We start from the raw sequence: 23,557 nt of genomic DNA, 5'->3' as shown, positions 1-23,557 counted from the left end.
CCTAGGACAATGTATTGTCTTCGGTTGCGTCCTCTCACAGGCTAAGCCCTGTCAATAGGACTTGATTCTTTCTCCTTGTGTTCCTCTCACAGGTCCCATCCCTTCCTCAGGGATCCCCTTGGTGCTCCGTTCGCTGGATCACCTTCCTTCATCTTCTCTCCTTCACTCGAGGGTGTAACAGTTGCGCCTCGAGGCTCCACCATTGCAGCACTTGGTCCTGCCTCGGTGCGGGCATGCTTGGCAGGGTCGGTCCCTCCGTGTGACGTGCTCAGTGATGGGCAAACAGTGGCCATCCTTGCTGGGGGTGGCCAGCTGGTGCAGCCTCTGCCATGTCACATTCCTTCTTGTTCTTTGGGCTGACTCTCTCTCTCGGGCTCCTGCCCATGCTGTCAGGTTCGCTGGTGCAACCCTCTGTGCACCTCTGACTTCGTGCTCTCAGTCTTTCTTCATGGGCGCCTTCTGCTGGTGCTTTGCATGTCTGTTTCTCCCTCTTGCTGCGGTGGCTGTCCACCTCTAGGGGCGTGCGGCGCTATCTTCCTAACCGCGCTACCAGCAGACAGTCACTAGGAGGTGCGTGCACAGTGCTCCTCACTGCTGGCTGTCCGCCGGGAGAGTAGCTTCTGGTAGCCGGCGTGCTGCTCAGTCTTTCTCCTCTCTGGGTCGAGCAGGGGTTGCTCACCTCTTTGGGTCCCTTTATTCAGAAACCTCGGTTAGTTTTGCAATGCCTTGGGACTGGGGGCAGCATGCAAATGTCATCGGGTGCTGCTGCCACTTAAATCATGGGCCACGGCAGCCTTCTTAGCGCTGCGGGTCGTTTCTTTGGCCAATGCACACTTTATCACTTTAACGGGGGCAGTAACCACCAGTGGCCACTAGGTGGCACTGCAGCTCCACTTCTCACTGGCCGCCCGCTTCCCTCTTGCTGCTGGTTACTGGGGCTGGGAATGCTGGTTGGGAGCCACGCAACACTGGAGCAGCCCGGCCCCCCTTAAAGGCTGTCTTGGCCTGGCCCTTCTCCCACAAATGCCTCAGGTAGGCAGGGCAGCCGCATTATCTTTGGAGGCCGCAGCAGCCTTCCTAGCACTGTGGGCCTTACTCTCCTGGGGGTCAGCGGGAGGGCTGACCCAACGCTCCTCTCACCTGTGGGTGGCGTCTCAGCAGGGAGCCGGCGTGCTTCTCTCTGGGGCATGTACAGATGGGGTGCAGTCTCCTCGGCGGGTACCACGCTCATGGGCAGGCAGCGAGGTGCTTCTCTCTGGGGCATGTACAGATGGGGGGCAGTCTCCTCGGCGGGTACCACGCTCATGGGCAGGCAGCCGGCGTGCTTCTCTCTGGGGCATGTACAGATGGGGTGCAGTCTCCTCGGCGGGTACCACGCTCATGGGCAGGCAGCCGGCGTGCTTCTCTCTGGGGCAGGTACAGATGGGGTGCAGTCTCCTCGGCGGGTACCACGCTCATGGGCAGGCAGCCGGCGTGCTTCTCTCTGGGGCATGTACAGATGGGGTGCAGTCTCCTCGGCGGGTACCACGCTCATTGGCAGGCAGCGAGGTGCTTCTCTCTGGGGCATGTACAGATGGGGGGCAGTCTCCTTGGCGGGTACCACGCTCATGGGCAGGCAGCGAGGTGCTTCTCTCTGGGGCATGTACAGATGGGGGGCAGTCTCCTCGGCGGGTACCACGCTCATGGGCAGGCAGCCGGCGTGCTTCTCTCTGGGGCATGTACAGATGGGGGGCCGTCTCCTCGGCGGGTACCACGCTCATGGGCAGGCAGCCGGCGTGCTTCTCTCTGGGGCATGTACAGATGGGGTGCAGTCTCCTCGGCGGGTACCACGCTCATGGGCAGGCAGCCGGCGTGCTTCTCTCTGGGGCATGTACAGATGGGGTGCAGTCTCCTCGGCGGGTACCACGCTCATGGGCAGGCAGCGAGGTGCTTCTCTCTGGGGCATGTACAGATGGGGGGCAGTCTCCTCGGCGGGTACCACGCTCATGGGCAGGCAGCCGGCGTGCTTCTCTCTGGGGCATGTACAGATGGGGGGCAGTCTCCTCGGCGGGTACCACGCTCATGGGCAGGCAGCCGGCGTGCTTCTCTCTGGGGCATGTACAGATGGGGTGCAGTCTCCTCGGCGGGTACCACGCTCATGGGCAGGCAGCCGGCGTGCTTCTCTCTGGGGCATGTACAGATGGGGTGCAGTCTCCTCGGCGGGTACCACGCTCATGGGCAGGCAGCGAGGTGCTTCTCTCTGGGGCATGTGCAGATGGGGTGCAGTCTCCTCGGCGGGTACCACGCTCATGGGCAGGCAGCGGCGTGCTTCTCTCTGGGGCATGTAGAGATGGGGTGCAGTCTCCTCGGCGGGTACCACGCTCATGGGCAGGCAGCGGCGTGCTTCTCTCTGGGGCATGTAGAGATGGGGTGCAGTCTCCTCGGCGGGTACCACGCTCATTGGCAGGCAGCGAGGTGCTTCTCTCTGGGGCATGTACAGATGGGGTGCAGTCTCCTCGGCGGGTACCACGCTCATGGGCAGGCAGCGAGGTGCTTCTCTCTGGGGCATGTACAGATGGGGTGCAGTCTCCTCGGCGGGTACCACGCTCATGGGCAGGCAGCGAGGTGCTTCTCTCTGGGGCATGTGCAGATGGGGTGCAGTCTCCTCGGCGGGTACCACGCTCATGGGCAGGCAGCGAGGTGCTTCTCTCTGGGGCATGTGCAGATGGGGTGCAGTCTCCTCGGCGGGTACCACGCTCATGGGCAGGCAGCGAGGTGCTTCTCTCTGGGGCATGTACAGATGGGGGGCAGTCTCCTCGGCGGGTACCACGCTCATGGGCAGGCAGCCGGCGTGCTTCTCTCTGGGGCATGTACAGATGGGGGGCAGTCTCCTCGGCGGGTACCACGCTCATTGGCAGGCAGCCGGCGTGCTTCTCTCTGGGGCATGTACAGATGGGGGGCAGTCTCCTCGGCGGGTACCACGCTCATGGGCAGGCAGCGAGGTGCTTCTCTCTGGGGCATGTACAGATGGGGTGCAGTCTCCTCGGCGGGTACCACGCTCATTGGCAGGCAGCCGGCGTGCTTCTCTCTGGGGCATGTACAGATGGGGGGCAGTCTCCTCGGCGGGTACTACGCTCATGGGCAGGCAGCGAGGTGCTTCTCTCTGGGGCATGTACAGATGGGGTGCAGTCTCCTTGGCGGGTACCACGCTCATGGGCAGGCAGCGAGGTGCTTCTCTCTGGGGCATGTGCAGATGGGGTGCAGTCTCCTCGGCGGGTACCACGCTCATGGGCAGGCAGCGAGGTGCTTCTCTCTGGGCCGCTGCCTTGAGCATGTACAGATGGGGTGCAGTCTCCTCAGCGGGTACCACGCTCATGGGCAGGCAGCGAGGAGCTTCTCTCTGGGCCGCTGCCTTGAGCATGTACAGATGGGGTGCAGTCTCCTCGGCGGGTACCACGCTCATGGGCAGGCAGCGAGGTGCTTCTCTCTGGGGCATGTACAGATGGGGGGCAGTCTCCTCGGCGGGTACCACGCTCATTGGCAGGCAGCGAGGTGCTTCTCTCTGGGGCATGTACAGATGGGATGCAGTCTCCTCGGCGGGTACCACGCTCATGGGCAGGCAGCGAGGTGCTTCTCTCTGGGGCATGTACAGATGGGGGGCAGTCTCCTTGGCGGGTACCACGCTCATGGGCAGGCAGCGAGGTGCTTCTCTCTGGGGCATGTACAGATGGGGGGCAGTCTCCTCGGCGGGTACCACGCTCATGGGCAGGCAGCGGCGTGCTTCTCTCTGGGGCATGTACAGATGGGGGGCAGTCTCCTCGGCGGGTACCACGCTCATGGGCAGGCAGCGGCGTGCTTCTCTCTGGGGCATGTACAGATGGGGTGCAGTCTCCTCGGCGGGTACCACGCTCATTGGCAGGCAGCGAGGTGCTTCTCTCTGGGGCATGTACAGATGGGGGGCAGTCTCCTCGGCGGGTACCACGCTCATTGGCAGGCAGCGAGGTGCTTCTCTCTGGGGCATGTACAGATGGGGTGCAGTCTCCTCGGCGGGTACCACGCTCATGGGCAGGCAGCGAGGTGCTTCTCTCTGGGGCATGTACAGATGGGGTGCAGTCTCCTTGGCGGGTACCACGCTCATGGGCAGGCAGCGAGGTGCTTCTCTCTGGGGCATGTACAGATGGGGGGCAGTCTCCTCGGCGGGTACCACGCTCATGGGCAGGCAGCGAGGTGCTTCTCTCTGGGGCATGTACAGATGGGGGGCAGTCTCCTCGGCGGGTACCACGCTCATGGGCAGGCAGCGGCGTGCTTCTCTCTGGGGCATGTACAGATGGGGTGCAGTCTCCTCGGCGGGTACCACGCTCATTGGCAGGCAGCGAGGTGCTTCTCTCTGGGGCATGTACAGATGGGGTGCAGTCTCCTCGGCGGGTACCACGCTCATGGGCAGGCAGCGAGGTGCTTCTCTCTGGGGCATGTACAGATGGGGGGCAGTCTCCTTGGCGGGTACCACGCTCATGGGCAGGCAGCGAGGTGCTTCTCTCTGGGGCATGTACAGATGGGGGGCAGTCTCCTCGGCGGGTACCACGCTCATGGGCAGGCAGCGAGGTGCTTCTCTCTGGGGCATGTACAGATGGGGGGCAGTCTCCTCGGCGGGTACCACGCTCATGGGCAGGCAGCGGCGTGCTTCTCTCTGGGGCATGTACAGATGGGGGGCAGTCTCCTCGGCGGGTACCACGCTCATTGGCAGGCAGCGGCGTGCTTCTCTCTGGGGCATGTACAGATGGGGTGCAGTCTCCTCGGCGGGTACCACGCTCATTGGCAGGCAGCGAGGTGCTTCTCTCTGGGGCATGTACAGATGGGGTGCAGTCTCCTTGGCGGGTACCACGCTCATGGGCAGGCAGCGAGGTGCTTCTCTCTGGGGCATGTACAGATGGGGGGCAGTCTCCTCGGCGGGTACCACGCTCATGGGCAGGCAGCGGCGTGCTTCTCTCTGGGGCATGTACAGATGGGGGGCAGTCTCCTCGGCGGGTACCACGCTCATGGGCAGGCAGCGGCGTGCTTCTCTCTGGGGCATGTACAGATGGGGGGCAGTCTCCTCGGCGGGTACCACGCTCATGGGCAGGCAGCCGGCGTGCTTCTCTCTGGGGCATGTACAGATGGGGGGCAGTCTCCTCGGCGGGTACCACGCTCATGGGCAGGCAGCGGCGTGCTTCTCTCTGGGGCATGTACAGATGGGGGGCCGTCTCCTCGGCGGGTACCACGCTCATTGGCAGGCAGCGAGGTGCTTCTCTCTGGGGCATGTACAGATGGGGGGCCGTCTCCTCGGCGGGTACCACGCTCATTGGCAGGCAGCCGGCGTGCTTCTCTCTGGGGCATGTACAGATGGGGGGCAGTCTCCTCGGCGGGTACCACGCTCATTGGCAGGCAGCCGGCGTGCTTCTCTCTGGGGCATGTACAGATGGGGGGCAGTCTCCTCAGCGGGTACCACGCTCATGGGCAGGCAGCGAGGTGCTTCTCTCTGGGGCATGTACAGATGGGGTGCAGTCTCCTCGGCGGGTACCACGCTCATGGGCAAGCAGCCGGCGTGCTTCTCTCTGGGGCATGTACAAATGGGGGGCCGTCTCCTCGGCGGGTACCACGCTCATTGGCAGGCAGCCGGCGTGCTTCTCTCTGGGGCATGTACAGATGGGGGGCAGTCTCCTCGGCGGGTACCACGCTCATTGGCAGGCAGCGAGGTGCTTCTCTCTGGGGCATGTACAGATGGGGTGCAGTCTCCTCGGCGGGTACCACGCTCATTGGCAGGCAGCGAGGTGCTTCTCTCTGGGGCATGTACAGATGGGGTGCAGTCTCCTCGGCGGGTACCACGCTCATGGGCAGGCAGCGAGGTGCTTCTCTCTGGGGCATGTACAGATGGGGTGCAGTCTCCTCGGCGGGTACCACGCTCATTGGCAGGCAGCGAGGTGCTTCTCTCTGGGGCATGTACAGATGGGGTGCAGTCTCCTCGGCGGGTACCACGCTCATGGGCAGGCAGCCGGCGTGCTTCTCTCTGGGGCATGTACAGATGGGGGGCCGTCTCCTCGGCGGGTACCACGCTCATGGGCAGGCAGCCGGCGTGCTTCTCTCTGGGGCATGTACAGATGGGGGGCAGTCTCCTCGGCGGGTACCACGCTCATGGGCAGGCAGCGGCGTGCTTCTCTCTGGGGCATGTACAGATGGGGGGCAGTCTCCTCGGCGGGTACCACGCTCATGGGCAAGCAGCGAGGTGCTTCTCTCTGGGGCATGTACAGATGGGGGGCAGTCTCCTCGGCGGGTACCACGCTCATGGGCAGGCAGCCTGCACGTCTCGCTGCACCACTTTCAGCCCGAGAAGCTGCAGGGGCCGCTTGCACGTCTTCCTTGCAGGCCCTTTGCCCGCTTCCCTGCTGGCACAGTCCTTCTTTGTGCCCACACATGCACCGCCGGATGGGGGAGGCCGCTCGCTTCATGCAAGCGTGAGAACTGCGACGCTATTTGCAACACCCCCATCGTATTGTTCACTGGCTTCACGCTGCATGGCCGGTCAGCATTACAGCTGCAGGGGCATCAGCATGTGGGCGGCTGCAGGGGTCTCACTGGGGGATGCCAGGGTCTGCACTGGGTGGCCTTCTTCTCGTCCTGCGCCCGTATCTGTCGTGAGGGCAGTAGGTGCAGGGGTGCCTTAGACTGAGGCTACCCTTCCCCCATAAGGAACAGCAGAGTAGTTGCGAGCACGCACGTGGGGTCAGACTCCCTCATCGCCATTGTGGTGCTGGGGGCTCTAGGCCCTCGTGTTAGCTAAAATGACCACACAGCACATGATTGTGGGTACTAGAACTGTCCCAGAGCACGTGCACCCGGCCCGTTTTATTTGCAGGGTCACCTGACCAGTGACACCTGTGATGGATGGGCGTGGGGTGAGTGTGGCCCTCAAGGAGAGCCTGCTGGAAACACATCACTATAGAAACACTAGTATGACTCCAGCAGTACTCTACAGTGTAGATTACCTATGCATAGATGCAGCAGGATCTGTATTTTAAAATAATTTCTAAAAATGCAGAACCATTGAAAGAACACATCAGTACACCGTCCAGGACATTGAAGAGGGTTATTTTTACACTGGATGTGCACATTGTGCATAAGTAAAATTCCGTCACTCACAGTGAAGGGAGCCAATGCCTGAGGTGGGCTCGCCTGTTGCCTCCTGTATTATAGGGTGCTGGGCGGAAGCAAAATCTGAATGACAGCTGAACCGACCAGTGGATGAAAATGTCTCACTAGAAGCATATATATATATATGTGTGTATATTCATGTATGTACATATATATATGTATGTACAATGTGTGTATATATATATATATATATCAAACCAAGGCCCTTTCAGGGTTAGAGTGACGCATAAATTATGCAAAAAACAAAGGAGAACTCTGGGAAGTTCCCAATTTTAGGTGGAGAGCTGCTCTAGTAAGGAGCATCCTGCAACACCAGCGACACTCTAGATTTGCTCACCTCAAATGTCTGCTTATCTAGCAAAGTTTTTAAGCATAGGATCAGCACAGTGCTATCCTCGCCGAGCTAGATAGTGACAAAATCTTTTGCCATTTGTACAGCAAATTCTTTAAGCATAGGATTGACATAGTGCCATCCTTGCCGAGCTGTAAAATAACAAAAGCCATTTACCACTCCAGGCACAGCATTACAGCTTTGGACTGGTCAAATACCATACAAGCCAACCTGGAATGAGTAAAGGTTTGACTTATACTGGGTGCTCCTTGGTGTCTGGACAAAGCTATACCCCTCTGAAGAGCTCTAATGAGAGCGAAACATATGTCAGGGGTTGCTTTACTCATTCCAGGTTGGCTTGGACGGTATTTGACAAGTCCAAAGCTGTAATACTGTGCTGGAGTGGTAAATGGCTTTTGTTATTTTACAGCTCGGCAAGGATGGCACTATGTCAATCCTATGCTTAAAGAATTTGCTGTACAAATGGCAAAAGATTTTGTCACTATCTAGCTCGGCGAGGATAGCACTGTGCTGATCCTATGCTTAAAAACTTTGCTAGATAAGCAGACATTTGAGGTGAGCAAATCTAGAGTGTCGCTGGTGTTGCAGGATGCTCCTTACTAGAGCAGCTCTCCACCTAAAATTGGGAACTTCCCAGAGTTCTCCTTTGTTTTTTGCACATATATATATATATATATATATATATGAATTCACTAAAAAACAAAGGTTACATGGACGTTATAGTTAGGTTCAGATTTTACGTGCACAAAACCATAGAAATTCAGCTGTTACGGTTACTCCAATAACTATAATTCGTGCGCTGAGGTAACTATAACTCACGCCCTCGCCACGCACATTTTTTTCATCAATAATTTTACTGCAAATGTTAGAGTGATAATGTCAATGATGTCATAGAAGATGTCAGGAGTGATGTAATATCTGGGGTAATTAGCAGTGCATGGCGAAGCTGCGAGTTATAGTTACTTGAAATAACTGCTGAATCTCTATGGTTTTGTACGTGTAAATTCTGAGCCTTTCTATGACGTCCCTGTAACCTTTGCTTTTTTCAGTGAATTTATAAGGGTGTTTTTCATTCTATTTCCTGACTATAATGTCCCTGTAACCTCTGTTTTTTTTCAATGAATTGCTAGTTTTTTTTAAGTGAAGTAAGATGCTCATCTCACTGCACCGTGTGGAGGTTGAACCCAGGGCCTGGCATTGTGCTACCCAAATCCAAGCTTGCAGTCCCCCTCCCCCCACCTCCTTGTCATCTATTGTCCAAGTTGATGCCCCTGCTCCCTCACTACAACCCTGTGTGGCTATTTTTCTGCCACTGCCCTTTCCACCTGCCCCGAACAGTTAGCGTACTGCCCCATCCACCTCCTCCCTAACCTCTGTTTCATGCACCAGCCCCCTCACTCCTGCCCTGCATGGTCTGATTTGCTGCCACTGTCCTCCATTCAGCTTGATGTCCCTGCCCACTCCTCCTGCCCTCCGTTCCCCAATTCTCTGCCCCATCATTACCCTCCTGCTTAGCCTCTTTCCCCGTGCACTATGTGCATGCCCCTGCTCCCTCCTTTTTGCCCACTATGTTCCATGGACCTGCCCCTCCTACAGACTCTGGGTGTTCTGTGGAGCTGCCACTGCCCCTCCCACCTGCCTAGCATGGTCAGGTGGCTGACTCCTGTCCCTGCCACCTCCACCCTGCCTGTCTAAGGTTAATGCCCCTACCTCCCTCCTGTCTTCCATGGTCCATCTTCCTGCCACTCCCTTCTGCCCTCCATGTTCTGTTGTGCTGCAACTGCTCCTCATGCCTGCCCTTTGTTGTCTATTGTGAAGCCTCCTCCCCTGCCCTCTCTTGTCTGTGTCCAGCACCTACCCCTCCCTTATGTCCTTGTTGGTCCTTTGTGCATGCCCCTGCCCCCTCCCTCTTGCCCACGATGGCTGTTATGCTGTCACTTACCCTCCAGCTTGCAATGTATGGTCTGTGCTGCCAGAGCCCCTCCCACCTACCCTGTGTGGTCAGATTTCTGCCCCAACCCCCTCCCCTCTGTTGTCTGTGTGTGCCATCACTTTCACTGTTGCCTTCTGTGGTGTGTTGTGCTTCACCTGCCCTCCATGGTCAGCTTGCTGCTCTTGCTCCCTTGCCCCTGCCCTCTGTTTAGCATGTGCAGGCCCTATCCCCTCCCTCCTGCCTTGCCTGGTCTGTTGTTGTGCCCCTGTCCCCTCCCTCTTGCCCACCATGGCTGTTATGCTGTCACTTACCCTCCCGCTTGCAATGTATGGTCTTCTGTGCTGCCACAGCCCCTCCCACCTGCCCTGTGTGGTCAGGTTTCTGCCCCAACCCCCTCCCTCTGTTGTCTGTGTGTGCCATTAGTCTCACCGTTGCTTTCTGTGGTGTGTTGTGTTTCCAGTGCCTATCCCACCCGCCCTCCATGGTCAGCTTGCTGCTCCTGATTCCTTGCCCCTGCCCTCTGTTTAGCATGTGCAGGCCCTATCCCCTCCCTCCTGCCTTGCCTGGTCTGTTGTTGTGCCCCTGTCCCCTCCCTCTTGCCCTTCATGGTCCGTTGTGCTGCAACTGTCCCTCATGTCTGTCCGGTTTGGTCAGTTTGATGCCTTTGCCTCTTCCCCTCTGCTCTCTGTTATCCATGTGCATGGTCCCCTCCCTATTGTTTTCCATAGTCCATTGTACTGCACTGCCGTCCCGTTTGCTCTGTGTGGTGTATTGTGCTGATGCAACCCCTGATGACTGCCATGTAAGGTCAGTTTGGCGCCCCTGCCCATCTCCCTCCTGCCCTTAGTTATCCGAGTCCATGTCCCTACCCTATTCCTCCTGCCCTTTGTGCTCCAGTGTATCATACTTGCCAACATATTGAATTTAGTAAGAGGAAGATACTGAAAAAGAAAAACCCGGGGTACTGATTTTTCAAATTGACTTACATTGAAAAAGAGGATATTTTAGGCAGGAGACAAATAAAATAAAGCCCTTTTGGGCTTAACAACATCAGGATTCTCCTGCCTGAATCAGGTCTGTTGGCATGTATGGTTGTACTGACACTGCCTCTTCATTCTACCGTCTATAGTCTCTTATATTTCCACAACATCTCTTGCCTGTCGTGCATGGTTGGTTTGTTGCCCCTGCCCCCTTTTCCCTGCCCTCCATGGGCCGTTGTGCTGCCACTGTCCCTCCCGTCTGCCCAGCGTGGTAAGCATGTTGCCTCTGCACCTTCCTCCCTGCCACAAATATCCAAATCCGTTCCCCTGACCTCTGCCTCCCCACAGTATTCTAATAAACAACTAGATTGCTAACATTCTATATTTATTACAAAAGTGTGGCACGCCTACCATTGTCTTGATGTAATCAAAACTGTAATACCTTGAGCATTTCCTTAAATTATAAAAATGAAAGTGTCTTATTCCCGTAGAAATTATGGTTAGTGCTGTAAAAAACTAAAAGAAGGACATATTTTCTGAGGTCTCAAATAGCAACAAAGCACTTTTAAATTGTTTGCTATATTTGTGTTTTTTATCTAGTTGATCACTTGATTATTTGTTACAGTTAGGGGAGAGGATGTGGCGTTACAACCAGAGCTGCAGACTTTGCAGCTGGGGAACTAGGTTTGAGTTTCAACATCAGTTCGACATCCTGTGATTTTGGGCAAATCACTTAACCTCCCCATGCCTAAAACCAAAATGAATGTGTCCTTGTGTAATGTAACTAATGGTCAGGTAAAGCACTCCAATATCTTTGGGTCAAGTCTGCGCTATATAAAATTGCAAAAAAAAATGAAGTGTTTTCACACTTCTGCAATTGGGCTATACGTGGACTACATTTGGGTGATATTTGTGCTACATTTGGGCTCTTTTTTCTCTGGTGGCCATCTTGGGAGACTTATTTGTTATGAAGCTCCCTAATCACCTCATTTACTGCAGTATCCTCAGTAGAAAATGCTTTCAGTTTTCCACTTCGATGCAATCAAGATGGCGTTCAGACATGCCACACTTTTGGCATAAATTCAGAATGTTAGCATTCTAGTTGCTCATTAGAAATCTGGAGAGAAGATGCTGATCACTAGGGAGTTAACTGGCAGTCCGCTGCTGGTGTTAAAAGTGCATTTTCCAGTCTGCATGTCAGAATTTTTATATGAAATAGAAGCGGAAGATATTTGAGAACTCACTTAAAACATGTCCTAATTTTTCTTTCTACAGCACCAACCATAATTTGTATGACAAAATTAACCCCTTCATATTCTTCCTTTCTAAATTAAATGTTTTAGGTTGTACCAGTTTGATTCCATCAAGATGGCTTCAGGTGTGCCACACTTTTGCCATACGTAAGACTGTTGGCCCTCTAATTGTTCTTTAGAACACTCTGGGAGGCTGCAGCAGAACACAAGGGCATCACACTGACCGGCTGCTCAGAATGAATGTCAGACTTCATTCTCATGGCTGAGAAAGATAGTCTGAAGTTACAGAAAATATGCTCCCATTTTAGTTTCTGAAGAATCTTCCATAACCTTTATGGGAAAATCATGAGAAAACAGTTTTCTATGAAACATAATTCATGAAATCCCAGCAGAAGGCATTTTCACAGGGTAAAATCACCTTAGAACACTCAACAGTTCCTAAAATTAGCATGATATCATCAACAAATGATTTATATTGTAACTAAAATCTGTTATCACCCCTTTATACGTTCTCCTTTTTGTGACTTTCAAAACCTGCCATTCGCTACAGTGTTTCACTGGCCGCTATCATGTATGTTGGTCCCAAGATGACTGCCAGTACTTCCTGGTCAAAGTGCTGACAGTTAATCCTATCTCACCATGAGATCTGTGCTTAGGCTCTACCCAGATAGCTGTATTTATTTTTCCTTCAATAACTCCAAAACTACTGAACTGATTTATGCCAAATAACAAACGGCACGATCTGCGTACTAAGATCTCGCTCCCTGCCAGATTTTGTGTAATTCCGTTCAGCAGTTCTGGCTGTAATTGTGTTTAATGACCCTTTGGGAAAATGCACCTTTTTTTCTTGGGCCCGCTTGACGGATCACCCTAAGTGTCAAGACAGCAGCTGAACTGATCAGTTTTTAAAATTTTGTGAAGATTCTTCAAGTTGCTCCAAAGTTATAGGCAAAACAAAAAATGATATATATATATATATATATATATATATTTATATATATATATCTCCTTTTGAATGGAGGCTGGTGAGGGAGAGGGAGTAATGCCTGCTTATCTACTGCCTCTAGCATTGCCAGGCTTGCAGTCAGTGGGATACCCCCACCCTTCTGGGTATCTATGGCTCAGGTGCTCAGCTCTTCTGTCAAGTCAATAAAACCCTCTATCCAGTCCTCTTCCAACAACCATAGGTCATCTCTCCATTGTTGAACTGCTGACTTGCTTTGCAGTGTATCTTGAGAGCCTCTTAGACATTTATAGTTCCCCAGTAGCCTGTAGCTCAGCTTAGGTGGGCCCCAAAAGTCAGAAGAAGTGTTCTTCCACAGCATAGAATGGCAAAATATTGTCCTGCCAAATCTCGAATCCAGTATTGTGAAGCTAAGTCTTTACAGAGGTGTAAATTTAATATTCCAACCTCTTCATCTACGTATCTTGAAGGTATATATATCGTCATATAGTCTTACCTGAGAAGTGGTGTTATTAATAGTAAATCCAAACTTACCTTTATATGTATATTGTCATAATATTGTGGTGTTTGATATCCTGGAGCCAGTATTTTGGCAAGGCGATATTTTCTCACTCAGTTTTGTAATATACAGCTGCTGCAATGCTTCTTCCCCAACTCATATTCCTCTGTGGGTTCTAGAGTAGGCCACTTGTTGTCTGTATCTTACCACTGAAGCACTTGAGTTGTTGCTCTCTGATGCAACTCACCAGAGGCTATAATGGGTAAGCTAGGCCTGACTCAACACAACCAGTATAAAAGAGCCAAGTGCAATTAATCATTAAACTAGTGAAAACGGCCTCATCCGTTTACATTTTCAGTCCATGTTTGCCTTGGTCACTGGTGGCTCTGTTGTGCCCCAAAGCATCCCTCCATCAGGCCATGCTCACTGCATCGGTACTACTTTAGGGTGATATACCATGTCTAGCCTCTATATTCAGCAACAAAGCCCCTTGATCGCCTCAATCAGTCCATAGTACAGGTAAGATATACTACAAAGGGCACATATTTCAGATGTAATTCATGCTTTCTAAAAAAGAGTTTAAAACACTTTGTCCTGACCCTCCATATCACCTTTCCTTCTCACAGTGAAGCCCTCAGTGAGATTGTACGCATCGAAGACTGTGGACCCGAAGAAGCCACACCGCCTCACATGCAATGTGAATGGTTTCTATCCTTACGGCATCACAGTCCGCTGGTTCAAGAATGGCCTGGAAGACCCAGGCGTGGTGTCCTCAGAGCTGCTCCAGAATGGAGACTGGACTGCCCAGATCATGGTACTATTGAGTACCACCATCCAGCATGGAGACATCTTCATCTGCGAGGTGGAACACATCAGCCTGGAGCAGCCGATCCGCCTTGAGTGGAGTAAGAGCTTTCAGTTTCATGACTCTCTCTTCCATTACCATAAATGGCCCTATGTGTTCAATAATTGTGTTTGCTAAAGCACATTCACTCTATTAAGAGAACCTTTATCCTCTTCTGCCCCCAGGAGGATCTCTGTCTTGAATAATTTAGTAGAAAGAGTGGGGTGCTTGAAAATGCAGAAAAGTTTAAGTTTAGAGATAGAGCTGCTTTTTGTATCTGTAAAAGGAGGTGCCATGATATAGTCCTTGCTAAAGGGAGTATGTATCTTCCAAAAATTTGCAAACACCCTTTCATTTCACTAATACTCAGCCATAAACATTTCACTCAAACCTCCTTCTGATAGACAACCCTTATTAATCATAGCTCCCCTTGTAGAGTGAGCACTAATCTTTGACATATCTGATACTCACATCAGCAATCTCATTTCTCTTGTAATCTTCACAGACATTACCAGCATAAATGGCTTTACGTATGAAATCAGCAGCTGTGATATTCCTGCTGGCCTGAAGTGCACTGTGCAGTCCTCGTTCAAATGCATCTCACCACACATCACTTTGGATGTTTTAAAGATTTGGGATAAAAGATCAACACACTCATTGCCTTGGTTTGTTTCACTATCTGAGACATAAAACTCACTACCCCCTCCCAGAATTCACAAACAGCCAACACTCTTCTAAAAGAAATCAAACAAAAACATGCCACCAACTTCACACTCAACTGTTTTATAGTTAGATATCTATTATCAGTCCATCACATCATTACTTTTTAAAAGACCCTCCCTATCCCACATTGGACTATAAATAACCCTTGGTGATCTGCAAATTCTAATACGTTTCATTGGTCTTTTAAACTAAGGCATCTCCCATTCTCTCAACAGAAATTACTAACATGTCACCATTTTGTATGAGAAAGCAGACTTCTAAACAAACTTGAGAGGACATTAACCAAAGTTGCCACAAAGACTTCCATGGCATCCAACCCCCTTGCCATGCACCAACAACTCATGCATTTCCTAGTTACCAAAGTCCAAGATTTGTTTAGCACTCTTGCAGTTGCCTCCAAAAGTCCCTTGAATTCCTTACCTCTCCTGAGAACTTCCAAGCAAGACAGTCCAGAACTTCTTCTTCCATAAGAGGACACTCTTCTCCGTCTATTCCTTGTAAAAGACTTCTGCTCACACCAACTAAAAAGTTTCCTGAATTGGTAATTATAAAGAACCTGAAACCCGTGGTTGCTACTCCCAAAATGGAGTTACCAGAGCCAACAGAGAAGCATACCTCGCCCCCAAACTATGAATCATCACAATTAGTGGAAATACGTCACTTTTCATCTCTCACCAATTCTGGTGAAAAGCATCTACCGCATTCACACCTGGATCGTGTCTCCAGCACTCCGATCACTGCGGTTTCTCACAAATATGGAACTTCAGTCTGCCACCAGATCCTTCAGGCATGGCAAATATTCTGCCTTAGTATCTATCTTGTGTTCCTAACAGAAATACCAAAACTCCTGTGCTATATCTGATAACTCATTTGATCTGGAACATCTAAATCGATTTATATAGCATACAGCACTGCCTTTATCTGGCTTCATTAATACAGAGCAATTTCCTTTTTGACTCAAACCTTTATAACATCAAGAAACCTGCCTGTCTCTCTAAACTACGTATGAACATTCTCCTCTCTTGTGCGTCTTCAACCATTCTCCAACTGTACTAACCTTGCAACCCAACCACACTGGCTTGCTTCGAACTCTCTAACATACTCTGGCAAAGTCCCAAAAATGGCCAGACTATTCCAGCCTCCAAAATCACCATCCACCATCTTAATTAATGTCTCAGCTTCTCTCCATACCGAAGGGCTCTGTGTTTTCAGCCTTTGCGAAGCCCTGTATTGTAACATGATTTGAAACACCATCTGAATTAAGGACAACAATAACCCTATCATCCTGGTCAGATTGCCCAATCTCATCCTTTCTTTAGCACCAAACCAAACTCATGTCTTTAACTCTGAACCTTCCTCATAGGTACATCTTTGCTGCATCCTGGGTATCCACCTGGAGTCCTAAAATCTCCAGAGACCTTGCAGGGATCAACACAGACTTTCCCACTTTTATCACAATACCCAACTTCCCCAAAAGTGAACAAAGTTGATCCAGTCGAAAAAGAAACTTTTCTCAACACTGAGATCAACCTTGCACTCATAAATATGCCTCTTCTGGTTTCATTATATCCATAAAGCACCATGGCGTTGAAGACAGGCCGAATGGTAAACTCACAAACTGATACAACTTTCTGACCTATTGTAATTGAAGATAAATCTGCATTTTTTTCAGCCATGGATACTTTGAAATAAGAATTCTTTGGGTCAAATTGTACTAACCAGTCACCCTCCTGAAGGATATCACTCAAAAGATATATCTCATTGATTTATGACTAGCCTCCTGAATGTGTTCTTCTTTTCCACTAGGAAAACATTGTCACAAACTCTTTTGCTTTCCAAAACCTTTCCAATCACAAATGTTATTGGTAGTTGCTGAACCTCTTGGCTTGACTGATTTCCATGTTTTTCTGAAAAATGCAGTTCTCTTGAATCCCTCACCTTTGAGGTATTTTCTGCCATTTTTACACTGAACCCTCACGCAATCTGCAACACCTGAGGTTCTTGTGTCAACTTGCTTCAATCCTGAGAAAACTGAACACAACCCTCCCCCTTACCCTGAGGGAAAGAACCAGCAGAGATCTCCATACTCACCTTGGACACCTGCTTAAGCTGGTAGTCTGCTTGCTTTGCCTCTTGCAGATCACTCATACTCATCTAAAAGAGCTGCAGAAGTGTAGCAATGAGATGGTTTCATACATAATGATAGCCTCTGATCTTGCCATAAAATCATCTATCAAGCATTCTGATATGTGGTCTTTTTGTTATAGTAAATTCTACCATTTGTCAGAGAGCATGGGATCTTTTATGTCGAACCAATCCCTGTTTTTTACTTTTTCCCTGCTCTGGACAACCCTTTTCCTGATATTGCAAACAATTTTAGACTTATGTTGCTTTTTTTGTACCTTCTGATGGATGACACTATCCCTTTTCTCCACATCTACTGACCTTTTAAACCAGGTCTTTATCCACTCAAGATAGAATTTGGAAATGTTTCAAAAGGAGTTAGTCAAATGTGGAATGGTTAGAAGAGAGCAGAGCATACAGTATACCACCTCCTTTACAGGCCTTGCCCATTGAATACACTGCTCTTTGTTCCTATGCTCCATGGGCTTGTGGATGACAACAGCAACACTGCGATGACATTACATTCATGCCCAAACATCTGCATCCTTAACCAAGTTATTCTCTATTGTCCAATACAATTAAGCTGGGAAACCCTTCTCTCATAAAAATGCTCCATCTATGCTTAGATTGGACTCAACCCAGACAGTTCTGAGACCAAGACTGTTTCCATTTCCACACCCATGACGTTGAAGCTAATGAGTTATTCAACAATATATAGTCAAACTGTGACCTAACATGATGTGCATGAGACTGGTATGTATATTCCTTCTCCTCTAAGTGCTGTCTCTCCACATGTCCCAGAAACCTATCTCCTGGAAGCATTTCTTAAGGCCTTTTTTGAAAGCTCCTGTGAATCGCGTTCTTCAATTAGATCTATCCTTCTCTATGTCCCTATGCAAACCCAGATAATTTGTCTAAAGATCCTTTCAGGAATCCATCCTGTTTGGGGCATGGAGTGTGCTGATTATGACTTTTCTACAGACTAGGGTCTCCTCAAGCATAAGAAGCCTGCATCCCCGTCCATCCTTTTCTTCTGTAGTTCAACAGGGACCTCCTTCCTAATAGATATAGCCGCTCCATTGTGTGTGGACCCTATGAATTCTTAAAATGCATTGGGGTATAATCTGTTTCATTCGAAGTTGGTCCGTCTTCTTTAAGTGAGTCTTCTAAAAGCATATTTCATCCCCTTGTAATGTGTCAGTGCTGATGCAGGAGTCTTTCCTTCGCTGTAGTGTGGCCTGAGAAAGATCCTGGTAGACCAGGCATAATTCACCCCTGATTTGTATCTAGGACTAGCAAGAACCTGAGTCCTGCCACTGGTTACTCTTAGCGTCTCACAAAATGGGTCTGTAAATAGGACTAGTCATCCGGTCATGACCTCAGAGCTGAGTGGGCTCTTGATTGGTGCTAACCTTGAGTGACCATGCACTTGAAAAGTATAATCTCTCATTCACTCACTCTGACTAAGCTCCTGAGTCCCTGTAAAAATGAGGGAACCCTTAATGAGTAGATGTACCTCAGAGCGAGCTCCAGGTTAACTCTTACCCTGAGACTTTCTCTAACCCACGAGTCAGCGTTGGTCTTCTCCATTCCCTGAGTGGCCTGGTTGTCTCTTGTGTGAGCTCCTGAGTGATCTCCCCGGATTGTCTCTAACCCTCGAGTAACTCTATAATGCCTCTCACCTTTCCTCACACAGAGCTTCAAGCCTCCGAGTCGGCCAGAAACAAGATGGTGACAGGAATCGTGGGCTTCGTGCTCGGAGGGATCTTCATCACCATTGGACTTGTGTTCTACCTGAAGAACAAAAAAGGTGAGGATTTAAAGAGGAGGCTGAGGGATGGCAACACTAAGGGACGATAATGGACATAGTGAGGGATAGTAACTGTGAGGACTGTAACAGTGTAACAGTGAGGGACCACAATGGACACACTCATACACAGAAACTGTGAAGGACATCAACAATGAGTACCATGGCAGACATGGTAAGATATAGTAAGACTGAGAGATCACAGTGGACACAATGAGGAATAGTAACACTGAGGGATGGTAACATTGAGGGACCACAGTAGACAAGGCGAGGGCTAGTAGTAGAAAGGGGCCATGATGGACAAAGGGAGGTGGCATGAGGCGTCCTGATGGACACTATGAGTAATAGTAACACAGATGGATAGTAACATTAAGGGACCACGATGGCCATAGTGAGGGACAGTAACAGAGATGGAGGGTGCCAGACACAGTGAGGTATAGAAGCATGAAGTACCACAATTGCCTCAGTGAGGGATATTAACAGGGTGGGACTTTGATGAACACAGCGAGGGACCACAATGAACACAGTCAGGGATAGACCTCAACCACTTCCCCTCTTTATTTTTTTGTACATAGACAAAAAAAAAATATATATATATATATATATATATATATATATATATATATATATATATATATATATATATCGAGAGAGAGAGAGAGAGAGAGAGAGAGAGATAGATATAGATAGATAGATAGATAGATAGATATATTCAGTTAAAAAACTAAGGTTACAGGGACGTTATAGTTCGGTTCTGAATTTAGTCGCACAACAAAACCATAGAAATTCAGCAATTATAGTTATGGTTATCTCAAGTAACTACAACTCACACCCTAAAGTAACTATAACTCTCGTCCGCCAAGTTTACTCTTCGATCATTTGACTGCTAACATTACATTGATATTCATAATTATGTTATAATAAAAAAAAGTCATGAATGCTGTAAAATCTAGGGTAATTAGCAGTGCACGGCGAGGGCGTGGGTTATAGTGACCTTAGGGCGAGAGTTATTGTTACTTGAGATACCTATAATGTAATGTAACAGCGGCCACTGCTGCCCCTGCGGTGCGGGGGCGCAGGCTTTCACATACTGAAGGGCAGGCCCCACAGTCCCTACTGACGTGAGTGTGGGGGGCCCCTTCAGCATATCTCGAGGGGTCCCATACAAATTTTGTTATGCCACTGGGAGGAGTGAAGTGTTGTAGAGTGGAGTAGGGGGAGTAGAGTATTGTAGAGTTGAATGGAGGAGAGTAGAATTTGATGGTTCAATGTATGACTGAGGTAGTGGGGTGGATTAGAGTAGAGTGGGGTGGGGTGGATTGGAATGGGGTGGTTTGAAATGGGGTGAGGTGCATTGGAGTGGGGTGGCTAGACTGGATTAGGGAGGATGATTGGACTGAAGTGATAGGACTAGGGCAGGGCAGATGGGGGTGGATTGGATTGGCGTGGTTTTGAGTTGGGTGAATCGGAGTAGGGTGGATTATATTGGACATAAATGGGGTAGATTGGATTGGACTGGTATGGGGTGGGTGGATTGGACTGAATGGAGAGGGCTAGGGAGAATTGGAGTGAGGTGGGCTGACGAATTGGCGTGAGGTGGATTCAACTGGGGTGGATTGGATTGGAGTAGAGTGGGGTGGATTGGACTAGAGTGGGTTGGATTGGACTGGAGTGGGCTGTATTGAGATGGAAGTGGGGTGGACTGGATTGGGGTGGTCTGGGTTGAGGTGGAGTGGATTGGATTGGGGTGGGTTGAGTTGGATTAGAGTGGGGTGGATTGGAGTGGGGTGAATTGCACTGAGGTAGGGTGTATTGGAGTGGGGAGAATTGGACTGGAGTGAGGTGAATTGGACTGGACTGGAGTGGAGTGGGATAGACTGGAGTGGGGTAGACTGAGGTAGGGTGTATTGGAGTGGGGTGTATTGGACTGGAGTGGACTGTATTGGGATGGAATTAAGTGGGGTGGAATGGATTGGGTTGGATTGAGTGGGGTGGACTGGATTGGGGTGGATTGGATTGGGAGGGTGGATTGGATTGAGGTTGATTGACATGGGGTGGGATGGATTGGACTGGAGTGGAATGGATTTTTTGTAGTGGGGTGGATTGGAATGAACTGGACTGGAAGTGAGAAGGGTGGACTGGACTGGACTGGAGCGGGGTGGATTGGATTGGGTCGGATTGGAGTGGGGCAGATTGGATTGGAGTGGGGTGGATTGGATTGAGTATGGTGGATTGGACTGCAGTGGGGTTGATTGGATTGGTGTGGGGTGGGATGGATTTTATTGGGGTGGGTTGGATTAAGGGGGTTTGGAGTGGGGTGGATTGAACATCAGTGGATTAAGGTGGACTGTATTGGACTGTAGTGTGATGGGTTAAGGTGAATTAGATCGGAGTGGGATGGATTGGAGTGGATTGGGTTGGAGTGGGGTGGACTGAACTGGACTGTTTTGGATTGGAGTAGAGTTGGGTGGACTGGAGTAGAGTGGGGTGGACTGGAGTAGAGTGGGTAGGACTGGATCAGAGTGAGGTGGGTTGGAGTAGAGTGGGATGAGGTAGATTGAAGTGGGGTGGAGTGGATGGGGTGGATTGGGCTAGTGTGGGGTGGATTACAATGGGGTAGGATGGGGTAGACTGGAGTGGAGCGGGATGGATTGGATTTGGGTGTGGTAGGGTGGATTGGATTGGAGTGGAGTGGGGTGAGTTGGATGAATAGGATTGGAGTGGGGTGGACTGGAGTGGGTTGGGATGGAATGGAATGGGGTTGACAGGAATGGAGTGAGGGATTGGGTTGAGTGGGGTGGTTTGGATTGTAGTAGGGTGGATTGGACTGGAGTGGGATGAATTTGATTGGAGTGGGGTGGAGTGGATTGGTGTAGAGTCGTTTGGGGTATATTGAATTGGAGTAGGGTGGAATAAGGTGAACTGGATTGGACTGGGTGGATTCCAGTTATACATTAAACAAATATTTCTGTTATCAGCCTTGAAGAAGTCTCTGAGAAGAGACGAAACATGTGTTTGATGAACTCTTGACTTGTCAAAGAACATCGATGCAGCATAAAGCATTCATGTTTTATTTACAATAACAATTGTTTAGTCTGAGGATGAGCTGTCTATTAACTCGAGATTATGTTTGTAATTAGGGGCCAGATGTAGGAAGCACTTTGCGAGTCGCAAATGGCAAAATTTGCCGTTTGCGACTCGCAAATGCGTGATTCCTATGCAGAAATGCATTTTGCGAGTCGGGACCGACTCGCAAAATGCATTTCCGAATCGCAAATAGGAAGGGGTGTTCCCTTCCTATTTGCGATTCGCAATGGTATGCAATTCCATTTGCGACCGCGTATGCGGTCGCAAATGGAGTCGCAGTTACCATCCACTTGAAGTGGATGGTAACCCATTCGCAAACGGGAAGGGGTCCCCATGGGACCCCTTCCCCTTTGTGAATGGACCCCATATTATTTTTTCAGGGCAGGGAGTGGTCCAAGGGACCACTCCCTGCCCTGAAAATTCCGAAACTAAAGGTTTCGGAATTTTTTGAAATGCAGCTCGTTTTCCTGTGAGGAAAACGGGCTGCACTTAAAAAAAAAAAAAAAACTTTATTTAAAAGGCAGGTCGCTAACATGGAGGCCTGCTGACGTCAGCAGGCCTCCATGTTAGCGAGTGCCTATACTCGCAATGGGGTCGCAAACTGCGACCCACCTCATAAATATTTATGAGGTGGGTCTTTGCGACCCCATTGCGAGTTGCAGAAGGTGTCTGAGACACCTTTCTGCATGTCAAATTGCGACTTGCAATTTGCGAGTCGCACAGACTCGCAAATTGCAAGTCGCAATTTGATTTTTTCCTACATCTGGCCCTAGATCTTCTGTTTGTTGATAAATTCTATCATCAGAGAATTTAAAAGTCTCTGATTTAATTTTTGTGCATATTTGTTTGGTACTAAAATTGATTATATTGCCACGTGTTCCTGAGCTCTTGGTGGTGACACGTCTGCGTAGAATTGAGTGTGCTCCACTACCATTTGTATTTATCTATTTTTGCAGAATTTATTTCTGCCTAAAATGTTCACATCAGGGCAACAGGTGTGTTGTAGCGTTGAGCACCATGGTTTCGATATTTCTTACACACGAGATGTGCAGTAATTGGACCACTTTTGCCATTTGTGAAGTGTTTTGTAGATTGAATTAGAGCGGAGTGGATTGGGGTGTACTGCACAATAATGTGTTAAGGCATAGTTTCAAAAATTACACCTAAGAACGCATGTTTTTGCCAGGCATGCACCTTTGGTTTGCACTAGAAGTTAAAAAGAACAAAATAGTACCTCAATCATGTCGTAGCAGCAGACAGGCACTGATTAAGTGTAATCAATCAGTGCTTGGTCCCTGCTCCACTGACAGGAACGGATATAATGAAATGCCAACTGTAACCAATTATGAGGCTGTAAAGAAGAGTGCCACGCAATCCAACAAATGATAAGCGACAGGCGGGCTCCAAGCCCTTTTCTAAACACAAAGGCATCTCACAGTGCAATACGAATGTGCTAGCACATGCTATTGCACGCCCAACCCTAAAAAGGAGGGGGCACAAGGGTTCCCCATCCTAGGGCTCTTTTGAGCCCTGGGGACCACCACTTCACTAGAGCTTTTTTTTTTTATCTTAGGGGGGAGCCACGCGGACCCCCCCCTCCACTGGGCTCCTATGAGCCCCTGGGACCACCACCACCACCTTCCCGGGGCTTTAATAATAATCTGCAGGGGGGGCGTATGGACCCCCTCTTGGGGCTTTGAAATGCCCCAGGGTCCACCACCTCTCTGGGGTTACATTAATATGTCTTTAGGGGGGCTATGCAGGCCTCAGGGATCACTACCTCCTTGGGGCTTTTTTAAAATCTTGGAGAGGGCCAGTGGGGACCAC

The 23,557-nt window shown here is 50.0% G+C and overlaps 1 protein-coding gene across 1 annotated transcript in view; it reads left to right on the top strand.

Annotated features, from left to right (window-relative positions):
* The window catches only part of LOC138301424 (H-2 class II histocompatibility antigen, E-S beta chain), a 62,706-nt gene that overhangs the window by 12,524 nt on the left and 26,625 nt on the right, over positions 1-23,557 (top strand). Inside the window, exons 3-4 of the mRNA XM_069241905.1 lie at positions 13,772-14,050; positions 18,533-18,646. Coding sequence (XP_069098006.1) covers positions 13,772-14,050; positions 18,533-18,646 — 393 coding nt within the window. The remainder of the gene's footprint in view (positions 1-13,771; positions 14,051-18,532; positions 18,647-23,557) is intronic.

Source organism: Pleurodeles waltl, chromosome 6, assembly GCF_031143425.1.
Source record: "Pleurodeles waltl isolate 20211129_DDA chromosome 6, aPleWal1.hap1.20221129, whole genome shotgun sequence".
In the NCBI taxonomy this organism is placed as follows: Eukaryota; Metazoa; Chordata; class Amphibia; order Caudata; family Salamandridae; genus Pleurodeles; species Pleurodeles waltl.
This window is presented reverse-complemented; position numbering and strand designations above follow the sequence as displayed.